Raw genomic sequence first — 13,479 nt, 5'->3', positions numbered from 1 at the left:
GTCATAATTCTCTGAATAACAGTGCGTGGAGTTCTGGGATTTTAATGGTGTGTGTGTAATGGCATGGCAGAGATAGGAGCTATGGGATGCAGCATATACCACTTAGAAATGATGAGTACCAAATTGAAAACCTCTGGAATATAATCAAGAGGAAGATGGATGATCACAAGCCATCAAACCAAACTGAACTGCTTACATTTTTTATTTGTGCACCAGGAGTAAAAGCATAAAGTTATCCAAAAGCAGTGTGTAAGACTGGTGTAGGAGAACATGATGCCAAGATGCATAAAAAACTGTGATTAAAAATCAGGGTTATTCCAACAAATATTGATTTCTGAACTCTTAAAACTTTACGAATATGAACTTGTTTTCTTTGCATTATTTGAGCCATTGTTCATTTTTTTCAAATAAATGCTCTAAATGACAATTTTTTTATTTGAAATTTGGGAGAAATGTTGTTCATAGTTTGAAGAATACAACAACTATATTCATTTTGCTCATACTTTAAATATATACCTTTAAATAGCTAAATCAAAGAAACTGATTCAGAAACTGAGGCCGTATCTGTATTTTTTCCAGAGCTGTATTTTGCTTGTAACCAGGTGAATCCACATTTGTAGTCGTAATGCATTCCTATCCTCCAGTAGTTGGTCACGCATTGAGTTAAAGAAGTACTAGATGCACAAAAAGGATTTGAAACAGCTGTATGTCACATTACACCTACAGGCTTTTGTGTAATGACATCCCATTCTAAACCTATAGTTATTAATGCGTTGTCAGTCTGCTTTGCAGCTCTGCATGTAGCAGGTATGTAGCTCTACTTAGTAGCTCTGTTATTGATTAGTAGAGAGTTGGTTGGAGAATTTTCTGAACTATAGGTTTATTGTAATGCATAACTTTGTGGTCAAACACTTGATGGTTGATGATGATGAGTTTCGGTGGTTCCTAAACACTTCCATTTTTCAGTGGTACTCACAGCTGGTGGTAAAATATCTAGATCAACTTCACTTGTTGCAGCAGTTTCATCATATTATAGTACCACACTGCACTTTTAGAACCTCCCATTTTTCTCATTTTTAATTAATGTAGCATATAGCATGTATATACTCCTAAACACTTGTGAACAGTAATTTTCTCGTGAAACAAATAACTGTAGAGAACATAAAAACGTGATCCCATTCCCATCTGTTCAGTAGAAATTAAGCCAAAAATACTGCAGTTTGGCAACTAGTGTTTGCACAGTAGAATTCTGCTTGTTTATTTAACCAAAATTGGGTCTTCTTTGCCATCGCTCAACCATTTAAATTACCTTTAATTATAGGATAAAAATGGCAGAAAATCCGCCCCCAACTGAAACAGATATTTGATGCTACAGAAAGCCTTTAGCTGTGAATGTTAATACAGTAGACACTGACCAGGCAGTGTGTTTCGACTTTTGCTTCAGGCCTTTTTTTTTGAAGACTGAAGTCGTTTTTCTTAAAATATTAAATAAATGGTTCATAATACATAGTATACTTAAGATTTCTGATTCTCTGTTAAAGAGCAGATTATTCAAGGTTAGTGTGCATGGTCTTGATAAGTATAGGCAGTGATGTAGCTCAGATACATTTAGAGAGTCTGTATATATTACAGAGAACCAGGGCAAAGTTGATGCATCAGCTTTTCATTAAAATTCTGAAAAGTGCTCAAGGCTACTTTATAGTTTAACACCAGTAGAATCAAAGATGTATCCAAAAATCTTATCTTATTAAAAAGAGGAGACAGCTACTTTACATTGCTCCCATTGCTGACACATATTCTAAATTACACAACTATTTTGCAGCATCATAGTAACTCCCAGTGAGCAGTAGCGATTTGCAACCAGTGGAGAGACCATAATAACCACTCTGGATTACTCTAGAAATAATCTCCATTAGTATAGCAAGCATGTTTTAAAACTGTAGTAGCTCTAGAGATGTAGTAGTGAGCATCCCATTAGCCACCTGGAGTACCACAGAAACCACCTTGCAATACTAAGACTCAATCCCATTTCACCCCTTGGCCCTACTTACCACTTACCCCTACCCCTTCTTTTCAAGTGTAGTTACAAGATGAAGGTCTTGCGTCTGGACCGATCAAGAGCTGAGTCAGCGCCGACAACAGTAATCTGCCCTTTAATCAGTCATTTAAATGCCTTTTTGAAAGATAAAAAAGAGCGTTTTTCTTGGATTAAAAGCGTGAATTCAGCTGTAACTGGAAATATCTGTGCAAAACTGTGCTGGACTGAGGTGCACAGCTTTCAACACGTGCATTTAAAAGCATGTGCCCAACCACCTTTTCGCGCAGGCAGCAGCAGCCTGTCACTTACACAGACACAGAGACAGCGCTGTGCATCTGCTGTACTTCTTGTGTCAAGAATCAAAGCATTGCAACACAACGTGTTTGATTTAATTGCTTTATGTGACATTGCACGTCCTGCGATGTCACTATTGCGCATGCACACTTCACGATGATGATGTTTAAATGATATATCGTGCAGCCCTACTAGAGACAGATTATATATGTCCAGTATCATTCACTCTACTTCACTCCTAGATCAATTGAGATATTTGGAGAGCAATTATTAGTATATAATTTTTATCCTATCGCCAAAAGTATCGAATTGCTACAAAATATCATCAAATATTGTGATATTATTTTGAGACCATATCGCCCACCCCTAGCGTCCAAATACTTTTGTCCGAAAAGTGTATATACAGCATGATGTCTATGCTATTCTCTTGTTTAATCTGGTCATTTCTCATGTTACTGTATTAGTTATAACACTCTCCAGCTGTCCAGCTCTTCTGTCTCTGCCAGCCTCAGTTCATCCTTCTCTCATATACAGACAACAGAGGAGCATTACTCCTAAAGCGTTTACTCAGCCCCCTACTTAAAGGATTTGCTCAACAATTATCCGCCTTTCTCCCTCTCCTTTAAAGTCATGTGAGATATCTGGGTTTCAGCTGCAAGATCAGGCGATTTCAGCTCGTTTATCTAAAGAGCCCAATCTGAATGCTTTTTTTTTATGTCCATGAAATTGTCATTGTTGCCACTGGGCTTTTCTCCAACTTGGGACTTTTTCCCGGAGAATTCAGCTCTCGTCCCTCCCTCTGAACAGCAGGAGCCAAAAGCCCAGCTGTGACAACTACAGTAATCAAATTACAGCTTATCATGACAAATGCAATCCCTGGCCTTATTATCTTCCTCCCGTGTTCATCAGTTAGCTTTCATCCTTTCATCAATAGATTGATCATGTTTGTAGTGCTGAAGGGAGTCAGGAGAAACCTGAAAACACTGTTTATATGAGGAAAGTCGTAACTTTGCCAGACTCTGGGGATGGATTGTAGGATGAACTAGATCAGGGGCCTACAATTAAATTTGGCCGTGGGCCAGATATTTTCCAAGCCATTACGTGACAGGCCACAAAAAAAATCTGTTTATCTGTTTTGAAAGGTGAAGTGTAATGGGATAAAGTGCTACAGACTAGTAGCTCTCCAGCCCAGAGGGTTGTTGAACCCAATTGCAGAAGAGGTTATCTTAAAGCAGGTAAACCCTAGAAGAAAGAAAAAACAAGTAAGTAAACACACCGCTCCGCATGCGGGATGGAACCCGTGTTGTCAGGGTCGCGGTCCAATACACTACCACTGCCCCTTGGCTAGTGAATTGGGACACAGCAGGAAAAAGGCCTTTATAAGGAGATAGGAAGCCCAAGAAGAGGCAGAAAAACGAAAAAGGGCGGAAACTAAAGTCATGCTGAGCGCGACAGAGAGACAGGGATGTAAACAAAAGCTCACCAGAGAAGCTTTTTTTTTTTTTTTTTCATTATCGTTCATTATAGTTCAAACAACCTCACAGGCCAGATGTTTCATGCTTGCGGGCCACGCCTATTGCTGACCCCTGAACTAGACATATATATTTTTTTAAACTGTGGAACTGCCAAAAAGAATATCTGTTTATTTCTCATCTTTTCTTTCTTTTTTTTTCTCTTGTTTCACAAAGGTAGCTGGTGGATTAGCAAGCTGGTTACTGTCTTTTGAACGTTTGTCCTGTACTTTTGTCCACATTTACATTTTACACAGTTAACACTATTCAGTTATTTCTTTTTGGAAAAACAAATTGTATGTTAAAATGTGTTATGACAATAATATTCTGTATTAAATATATCATGCTAAAAATCCACTTCAGAGTCACACTTTGGATCTCCCTACTGGCCCTACTGATTATTCTCACTACAATTCCCATAATGCTTCACTTCCTACGTTCTATGCCTTGTCACTTACCATCCAATAAGAAACTGTTCTCACATTTATCATAATACTAATAGTACTGATACCTTACACCTGTGTTTAATTTAGTTCAATATATTTAAACCTGTTTGTTTGCCTTGAGATCTCCTGTTGCATATTTCTCTAAATTGCACATTTGGTTAGTTGACTTGGATTCAGTTTTGGGTTCATGATTCTACTTTACCCATGTCTGTCCCATATTCTGGTCACTTTTAAATCAGTAGCCTTGTTTTCTAACTGCACTATTAACCTACTTTTAGCCTTATTGTCTGTGAGCATCTGACCAGTTCTTTAGCTTAAGAAATGAAGGAATCTTCAACAAATGTCTTTTTTTTTTAGAAGAAAATGTTTATTGAAGCACTTTAAGAAAGAAGCGCTTTCTTAAAGTTTATTCAAAGCACCCTAGGGATTTTTGGAAGAACCTTTAACAATCCTTTAACACCCTAAATCCTAGAATTACAAGGTTTTTTAATTGCTATTTAGCTTGTAACATTTTATCCAATTTTGTGGAGTACCCCAGGGCTCTATTTTAGGACCAATGAATTTGACTATAGTAACAGTAATTAATTAATAAAAGTAAAGCAGTTGGGGGTAGAGTGCCTACAGGGTTGAGGAACTTACACATTTAACTTGTAACATTGTACATCCCCAACAAATGACTTCTCCACTGTTTCCCTCAGTAGCTACTGGTTCTATTCCTCGACTGCTGAGTAGAGCAGTGAGTAGTGTAGGTGTCCCTACAGAGCCCCCTTCCATTAGTTTAGTCTAAGTGGCTCTGACACGTCGTCCAACAGCGTGCAGGAGGGGGAAGAATCTCACCAGTGATTTCATCTGACTTCACCTCATCTGGGCGAGCACGAAAAAGGGATTAATTGGCGAAATGTTGAGCGACCCGTATAAATAGCACAGCAACTTCACTGAGATTACAGGTTCAGAGAAGGTGAACTCTCAGCGCTGAACGAGAATTGACAGTTAGGCTTATAGCGTCCATGAGAGACAGGCTTAACAGAGAGCGTTATTATTATTATTATTATTATTATCTTCCCAGCACTGTTCTAAGACCTGTGAGAAGCGCCTCAAACTTTTAGCATCATTAATGAGTGTGAGACGGTATTTCAGAACATTGTGTTTGTCTGCGGAAGATAATCTCCTGCGCAGATTAATCTCTCTTTGGAATTCAGTGCACGTCAGCTGTGCAGGTGAAAAGGTCTGCTGGCTACATGCTGACAGGTGTGTATGTGTGTGTGTGTGTGTGTGTGTTTTCTGTCTATAGACTCCTTCTATGATGTGATCACAGTTGGAGCCCCAGCTGCCCACTTCCAGGGCTTCAAGAACGGAGGCCTGCAGAAGCTCCTCAGCAGATACGAGGCTGAGAAGAAGAGGTGAGTGACCCTCTGACCCAGTGCATCCCACTGACCCAACACATCCCCCCCGACCCAACACACCCCCCCGACCCAACACACCCCCCCGACCCAACACATCCCCACTGACCCAACACATCCCACCAAACACTGACATTCTGACATTAATGACAGCAAGCTTTTTTTAATTTATTTTTTTCCAGAATGAGCAGAATAAGGAGCACTTGTTAGTACAGTGTGAAAGAAAAATGGCATTCTAAAGGTGTATGACCTGGAAGATACAGTCTAGAAAACTGTGAGTAAGTGAGACCATTCTAGAATCAAGTATAAACTTTCTAAGGACCCTCTATTTTAGTGATCTGTAGGCAAGCCATCAACTCTGCACAGTACAGCTTGATTTAGGACGTGTAAGTGTTGGGCAAGTGTGACGCGCCTGTGTTGCCAAGATAGCAATGAACATCTGACTGTTGTCATGTGTACAGATTAAATTCAGTCAGTAGCGCAATATGCCAGAATTTTTTTGAGACCACCACGCCCATTGGCGTAGGTATATTCATTAAGCTCACTTGCTATTTAAACAAAGCAGTTTATAAGGTAACTGTAAGGTAGCAGTCAGCATTGTGATTAACTGTGTATGATTAGGTAAACAATCTAGAACATTCGAGAGGAATTAAAATCAGGGGTAAGATTCTAGAAGAGGGTTAATGAAGGAGAACATCACAGAACAGTGACTGAAAAAACTGTTCTAAAATATGTAAATTGAGAGAACATTCTATATATATATATATATATATATACAGTGCCCTCCATAATTATTGGCACCCCTGGTTAAGATGTGTTCTTTAGCTTCTCATAAATTGAGTTTTGTTCAAAATAATATAGGACCACGATGGGAAAAAAAGTAAAATACAACCTTTAACTCAAGTGAATTTTAAGGGGGAAATAAAATCCCTGACTAAGAATTAATTATTCTTCATAAAATCACCTGTTCCACAATTATTGGCACCCCTAACAATTCTTAGGAAATAAATTTAATAAAAGTATTTCTGTCACTTCTACAGTAGTTTACGAAGTTGATCAGAGTATGTAGGAACATTTAATTAGTAATTCACAACTTCCTGTTTCCCTGGGGTATAAATATGACGTGACACAGAGGCCATTTATCTTCAACATGGGAAAGACAAAGGAACATACCATTCAAGTGAGGCAGATGTGTGTTGACCTTCACAAGTCAGGCAATGGCTACAAGAAAATCGCTACTCACCTACACCTGTACATATCTACTGTCAGAGGAATTATTAAGAAGTTTAAAACAACTGGAACAGTGGTAAACAAGCCTGGACGAGGACGCAAGTTTATTTTGCCACCACGCACAGTGAGGAGGATGATAAGAGAAATAAAAAGTTCTCCAAAGCTCACTGTTACAGAATTGCAACAAATGGTAGCTTCTTGGGGTCACAAAGTCTCCAAAACAACCATCAGGCGCTATCTACATGCCAACAAGCTGTTTGGGAGGCATGCACGGAAGAAACCATTTCTCACTCACAATCATAAACGCAAACGTTTGGAGTTTGCTAAGCGGTACTGGGACTTCAACTGGGACCGTGTGCTTTGGTCAGATGAAACAAAGATAGAGCTTTTTGGCAACAAATGCTCTAAGTGGGTCTGGCGTAACACAAGAGCTGAGTATGCAGAAAAGCACCTCATGCCCACTGTGAAATACGGCGGGGGATCAGTGATGCTGTGGGCCTGTTTCTCTTCTAAAGGCCCTGGGAACCTTGTTAGGGTGCATGGCATCATGAATGCTCTAAAATACCAGGACATTTTAAAACAAAATCTGGTGGCTTCTGCCCGAAAGCTGAAGATGGGTCGTCACTGGGTCTTTCAGCAAGATAATGACCCTAAACATGTGGCCAAATCTACACAGAAATGGTTCACCGCACACAGAATCAAGCTCCTCCCATGGCCATCTCAGTCCCCAGACCTCAACCCCTGTGGGGTGAGCTGAAGAGGAGAGTGCAGAGGAGAGGACCCAGGTCGTTGGATGATTTAGAGAGAATGTGCAAAGAGGAATGGTCAAAGATCCCTCTTTCTGTATTCTCCCATCTTGTGAAACATTACAGGAGAAGATTAGGTGCTGTTTTGTTGGCAAAAGGGGGTTGTACAAAGTATTAACATCAGGGGTGCTAATAATTGTGGCACACATGATTTGATGTTAAATAATTATTTCTTAATGTGGGATTTTTTTCCTACTGAATAAATTCACTTGAGTTAAAGGTTGTATTTTACTCTTTTTTTCCATTGTGGTCCTATATTATTTTGAACAAAACTCAATTTATGAGAAGCTAAAGAACACATCTTAACCAGGGGTGCCAATAATTATGGAGGGCACTGTATATATATATATATATATATATATATATATATTTGGGAAACATAAGAGAGTACATAGTAAAACATTCCTGATGCACAGTACATGATTGTGGAATAGTCTAAAGCAGCATAAATACGAGACAACCTTTTTCACGAATGAGAACAGTGTGCATGAGAAATACTTCCTTAAATGTGTGAATGGAGAGAGGACTCTAGAATATGTGAATATAAAGAACATTCTAGAACAGGGGTTCTCAACTGGTCACACCCCAGGACCTACATTTTATCATGGTCATTAACCATTATCCCACCATTAACCCACTTTTCAAGAATACAAACCAAACTAATTTATTTTTGAACAATAGCCTTCAAAAACCCATTTAAACATACATATGCATGCAAAGTGAATTTAGTAGCATTTTTTAAGAAACTGTGGAGGAACATGACAACTACATGTTAAAATAAAAAAAGTTACTACAATAAAATTAAATATCAAAACTGCACAAAATAAATTAGGACCCAACATTAGATATTTCACTTCTCTGCATATCTCTGCATTCAGAGTACATTAGTAAGAAACTCTCTCTGTCTGTTTTTCGCCCAATATAAAAGAAGAATACAAAATCAGATGAGCATTAATTATTTTTCTCTATAAACTGTGTATAGTTGGGGAAATATTCTAGAACATGAAAAAGGAGGAATGTTCCAGAGGAAAAAAAAGATCAGGGATACCAATTTTAGAATAAGGTGAATGAGGGAGATTATTGTAGGATATGTAAATGGGAGAGTGTTCTAAATGTGTAGGATTGGGGAACAGTTGAGAATAGAGTAATGAAAATGAGGTAAAAATGTGAAAGTAAGGACAGTATTGTATAATATTATAAATAAGAGGAGAACACTTTAGATTGTGTAATTAAGAGGTGACTTTCTAAAAAAAACTATTGAGTAAGGGAGAGCATTCTAGAATGTTGTCAATGGAGTAAGCAGTGTAAATGGTTTATGAACATTTTGGAATGGTGTAAATGAGCAAGAAAATTCTAGATGTGTGTGAGTGGTGAGAAAACAGTCTAGAACAATGTGAATAAAGCATTACATTCTAAAACACTGAATGAGATTTAATGTTGTCAATTATGGAACAAAAGTAAATGAGGGGTAAACGTTCAGGAACTGTGTGAATGAAGGTAACATTCTAGATGGGTGTGGATAAAAGAAGAGATCATTCTAGAACACAAATAACAAAAAAAAAAAAAATGAAAATAAGTGGAGGACATTCTAGAAAACTAAATCAGATGAAATAATTCCAGAGCAAAGTCAAGAAAAGTAGAATATTCTAGAAAGGTATGAATGGAGAGAACATTCTTGGTGAGTGTGAAGAAACAGGGAACTTTCTAGAAGTGTAGAAAATGTAGAGTACTAAAACAGAGTGTGAATGAGTGTGAACTAATGAGTTGTTTGAGTTTGTTGGAGAATAGTGACTTTAGATATAGAGCCAAATACACACAGATCAAATTCAGCTGTACTCCTCCCCCTCACTGCTCTCAGTACCCCAGCCCCCCCCCTTACTGACACAAACCCACCTGATACAGAGAGTGGAAAGCTACAGGGCTGAGTGAAATTCTAGTTTGTCTGGACGCAGATTTTCAGACTGAGGGATAATTGAGCTGTGGAGGTAAATCCACGGTCACGACTAGCGCTGATGAAAATTTGAGCTTCTGTGCAGCTGTGATTTAACATTTTCTAAGAACATCTATTTATCTGTAGTCGGCTCAGAACAGCCACGTTTCAGGACATCTGTGTGCAGGACATCTGTGTGTACGGCTGAAATAAAAATCCACAGTTGGCTTTGGAATTGGTGCTTTATCACCTCATCTGCTCATCTTCATCTGTTTTATAAAAATGTGTAATTAGTGGGATTCTGATTCACAGTCTGCAGTGTTTACTTTCACACATCTGCATTCGGACACAGGCAGTAGTAGCAGTAGTAGAAGCTGTAGTAAAGTAGTTGTAAAGCACTATCAGCAGCAACGATAGTACTAGTAGAAGTAGTCGGAGAACGAGTAGAGATAGTAATAGTAATAAAAGCACCAGAAGAAGTAGCTTTAGTAGTAGGAGTTAAAGTAGAAGTAGTAGCAGTAGAGATAGTAGAACAGTGATGATAGCAGTGTAAGTACTAGTAGCAACAGTAATAAATAGTAGAATCTATATACAGCAGTAGTAAAGTAATTGTAGTAGTGGCACCAGCATTAGTATTAGTATTTTGCAGTAGTGGTAAAAGTAGTATTAGTAGCAGTAGTAGTAAAAGTAATAGTACTAATAGTAGTACTGTACTTTCTGGGCTATTAGCTGCTACTTTCTTCACATGCTATGAATACTGCAACTTATATTACATTGCAGCTAATATATGTTTTGTTTTTGTGTTGCTTACGAGCTAACAAGCTTCAAAATTGCTTTTCAGGAGAGATAATGTGTAGATTAACCCAGGGCTCATCAGGACAACAAAGTATTTGCAGCTACTCCACATAAGCGTAAATTGTGCCTTTAAAGTTTGCATGCCGAGCTGAGTGAAACGCTTGGATGAAAAATGCCTAAAAATGCGGCTTATAGTCAGGTGTGGACAAGTAATAATAATACAGGAAATTGACAAATCCTGCTCCTAACAGCTGGGGTTATGCATAGGGCTCAGCCAGGATCTACTACTCACTCAACTAACAACAATAGCCACAACCATCAAAATCTGATACTGGCTCGACAAGGATCCAGAAGCACAGCCTAACACTATGTTCATGGTCCATTGCCTCAACTGCCAAGTATCCAGACCTACCGAAAAATAACCTATGAACAAACAGAATCCCTCCTTAATCAGTGCTCACTTCCTTTAACTATGGCAACAACACACTAACCACAGCACCCTACCCTACAAGCGCAATCACACACAATAAATGACATTATAAGTTGCGTGAGCAGAACACAGCAACCACTACCATCTGATACTGGCTCGACAAGAATCCAGAAGCATAGCGAACTATGTTCATGGTCCGTGCCTTAACTGCCAAGTACTCAGACGTCTGCAAAAAATCATGAGACAAATTACTACCAGAACAGCAGGACCACACCAATCCCCTTCATCCAAACTCTAAACACCAACTTCAGTGCAAGCTCTTCTCAGGGGTCATCAGGCAGGCACCTTCCTTCGTCAGTGTTTCGCTGAATTAAGCCCACGACACCTCCAGAAGGCTCAACAGTGTGAAGTCTGGCGTCCCAGACCCACCCCCCTCCAAGCCTGCTGTTGAAGCACAAACTCATCAGTATATATCTATATATTTTTTGTTTAGTGGGTGCGGCTTATATTTCATCTGCACTCAATAGCCCGGAAATTTTGATAGCTGCAGTAGCATTTTCAGCAGTGGTGTATGTAATATATATTTTTTGCTATTTTCTTGCAGTAGACGTAAGCAAAAGAAAACCAAGTGTAAACATTTCGGTTAATAACAGATATCAACTTATAACAGATAATTACATTGTAACAGCAAAAAGACCAGACATATTTCTTCTCAGACTGATTTTACACTTCTGCAGTTATTAGATGAACGTTTTTAGATAGTAGAATGACTGTTGATGTCCAAATATTTATTCCATCCTCACTGCTTTTCCAGCTGACCATCAACATTAATAGATGTTGATCTAATAGAATATAGATCTTGTCGAATGCCAGCATCATATTACAGCTTAGATTTGCCCCAAAATTCCAGCACGACCCTACCCAGGCCCCTGCATGTTCTGTCCGACCCTGGCTTTTAATCACAGTTTTATTCATGTATCCTTGCATGTTCTCCTCCACCAGTCTTACACACTGCTTTTGGATAACTTTATGCTTTACACTCCTGGTGCAAAAATGTAAGCAGTTCAGCTTGGTTTGATGGCTTGTGTTCATCCATCTTCCTTTTGATTATGTTCCAGAGGTTTTCAGTTTGGTAAAATCAAAGAAACTCATCATTTTTAAGTGGTCTTTAATTTTTTATATATATTTTGTATACAAAGAAATTATTTCCAACGTCTAATAAATCTGCTGTATTTTCTCCACTATTACTCTCCTCTGGATGTAGAATAGGCAAGTCTAAAAGTCAGTCAAGGTTAACATCAGCAGAACAAGGCTTACATACAGTAGCTCTGCCCTCTCTTTGAGTCTGAGCAACTGGAACTGGCGAGCTGGCGAGTTATCACTTAGCAACCATTTAAGATAAAACAACTAAAAAACGAAAAAACACAGCCTAGTGTAAATTCACAGTCTCAAGGATGTGTGTGTTGCCATGGTTCTGTAAATAAACATCAGTTAGCCAATAATAGATAGCTGTCAGTCATGCACTCGTTTATTAAAATATCACACAGTTTTCAGGGACTGTTTTATCATATTTCTGCTATGTTTCTATTTAAAGTTTGCTGAATGTTATATATATATATATATATATATATATATATATATATATATATATATATATATATATATATATATGACATTATAAAACATTGAGCTTGTGGAGCACTCCCAAACGTACAGTTGTTCAGCAGAAAGTACCCTGAGGTCTTTCGTGAGAAGGTTGTAGATGCTGGTGCTGTTCGTTATGAGTAATCAGAGCGAGTTGTGTTCACCAATACAGTCTGAGAGCTGATCTGATTAGAAGCTCCTCTCTAAAATATGCACAGCGTTATGATGGCACTGAGGCCGACCTTCTGCCTGGGAGTTCTGCAGCTCACTGTGGAGAATCCGAGTCACAGCAGAGCTCCTGAGCTGGCAGTAGCGTTATTGCTTGGTCTTCATTATGGGAGTAATTGCTGTTTACTTTAGTAAGAGCCGGGGGAAGGTGCTGCGCCGCTGCCGTGGCAGTGTGGGATGCGGTGCTGCTGTTTGACTGGGAGTTGAAAGTTTATCATCACCTGGAGACCTGAAGAAGTCACTCAATCTCCATCACTATCTCTCTCTGTCTCTCGTCCCCTCTCTCTCTCTCTTTCATTTTTTTTTTATCAAGCTCTATTTGTGTGACATTTTCAACGAGAATGAACTTTTGTACTTTTTGCAGGCATACAAAAAAAATGATATGCTTAATAATAATAATAATAATAATAATAATAATAATAATAATAATAATAACCATTATTACAGAAATTATAGTTAGAAAAATATATAAATAATATATAAAAGCTTGTATATACTGGGCAATAAAAAATCTTCCCTTTTTCTTTCTTTGCTTTTCTGTCTCTCACTAACTGTAACTTTTTTCAGCCATGAAAAATAAAAGTGATATGCTTAATAATAATAATAATAATAATAATAATAATAATAATAATAATAATAATAATAATAATAATAATAATAATAATAATTACAACCATACTTACAGAAATTATAGTTAGAAACAAAATATAAATAATGTGTAAATACA

General features: G+C 38.1%; 1 protein-coding gene across 9 annotated transcripts in view; it reads left to right on the top strand.

The window, feature by feature from the left end:
- The window catches only part of inpp4b (inositol polyphosphate-4-phosphatase type II B), a 446,954-nt gene that overhangs the window by 349,127 nt on the left and 84,348 nt on the right, over positions 1-13,479 (top strand). For all 9 annotated transcript variants that reach the window (XM_049481670.1, XM_049481669.1, XM_049481668.1 and 6 more), the window contains one exon: positions 5,581-5,689. In XM_049481670.1, coding sequence (XP_049337627.1) covers positions 5,581-5,689 — 109 coding nt within the window. The remainder of the gene's footprint in view (positions 1-5,580; positions 5,690-13,479) is intronic.

This window comes from Astyanax mexicanus, chromosome 7, assembly GCF_023375975.1.
Source record: "Astyanax mexicanus isolate ESR-SI-001 chromosome 7, AstMex3_surface, whole genome shotgun sequence".
Classification (NCBI taxonomy): domain Eukaryota; kingdom Metazoa; phylum Chordata; class Actinopteri; order Characiformes; family Acestrorhamphidae; genus Astyanax; species Astyanax mexicanus.
The sequence above is the reverse complement of the archived record's forward strand: the minus strand, read 5'-3'. Positions and strand labels throughout refer to the sequence as shown.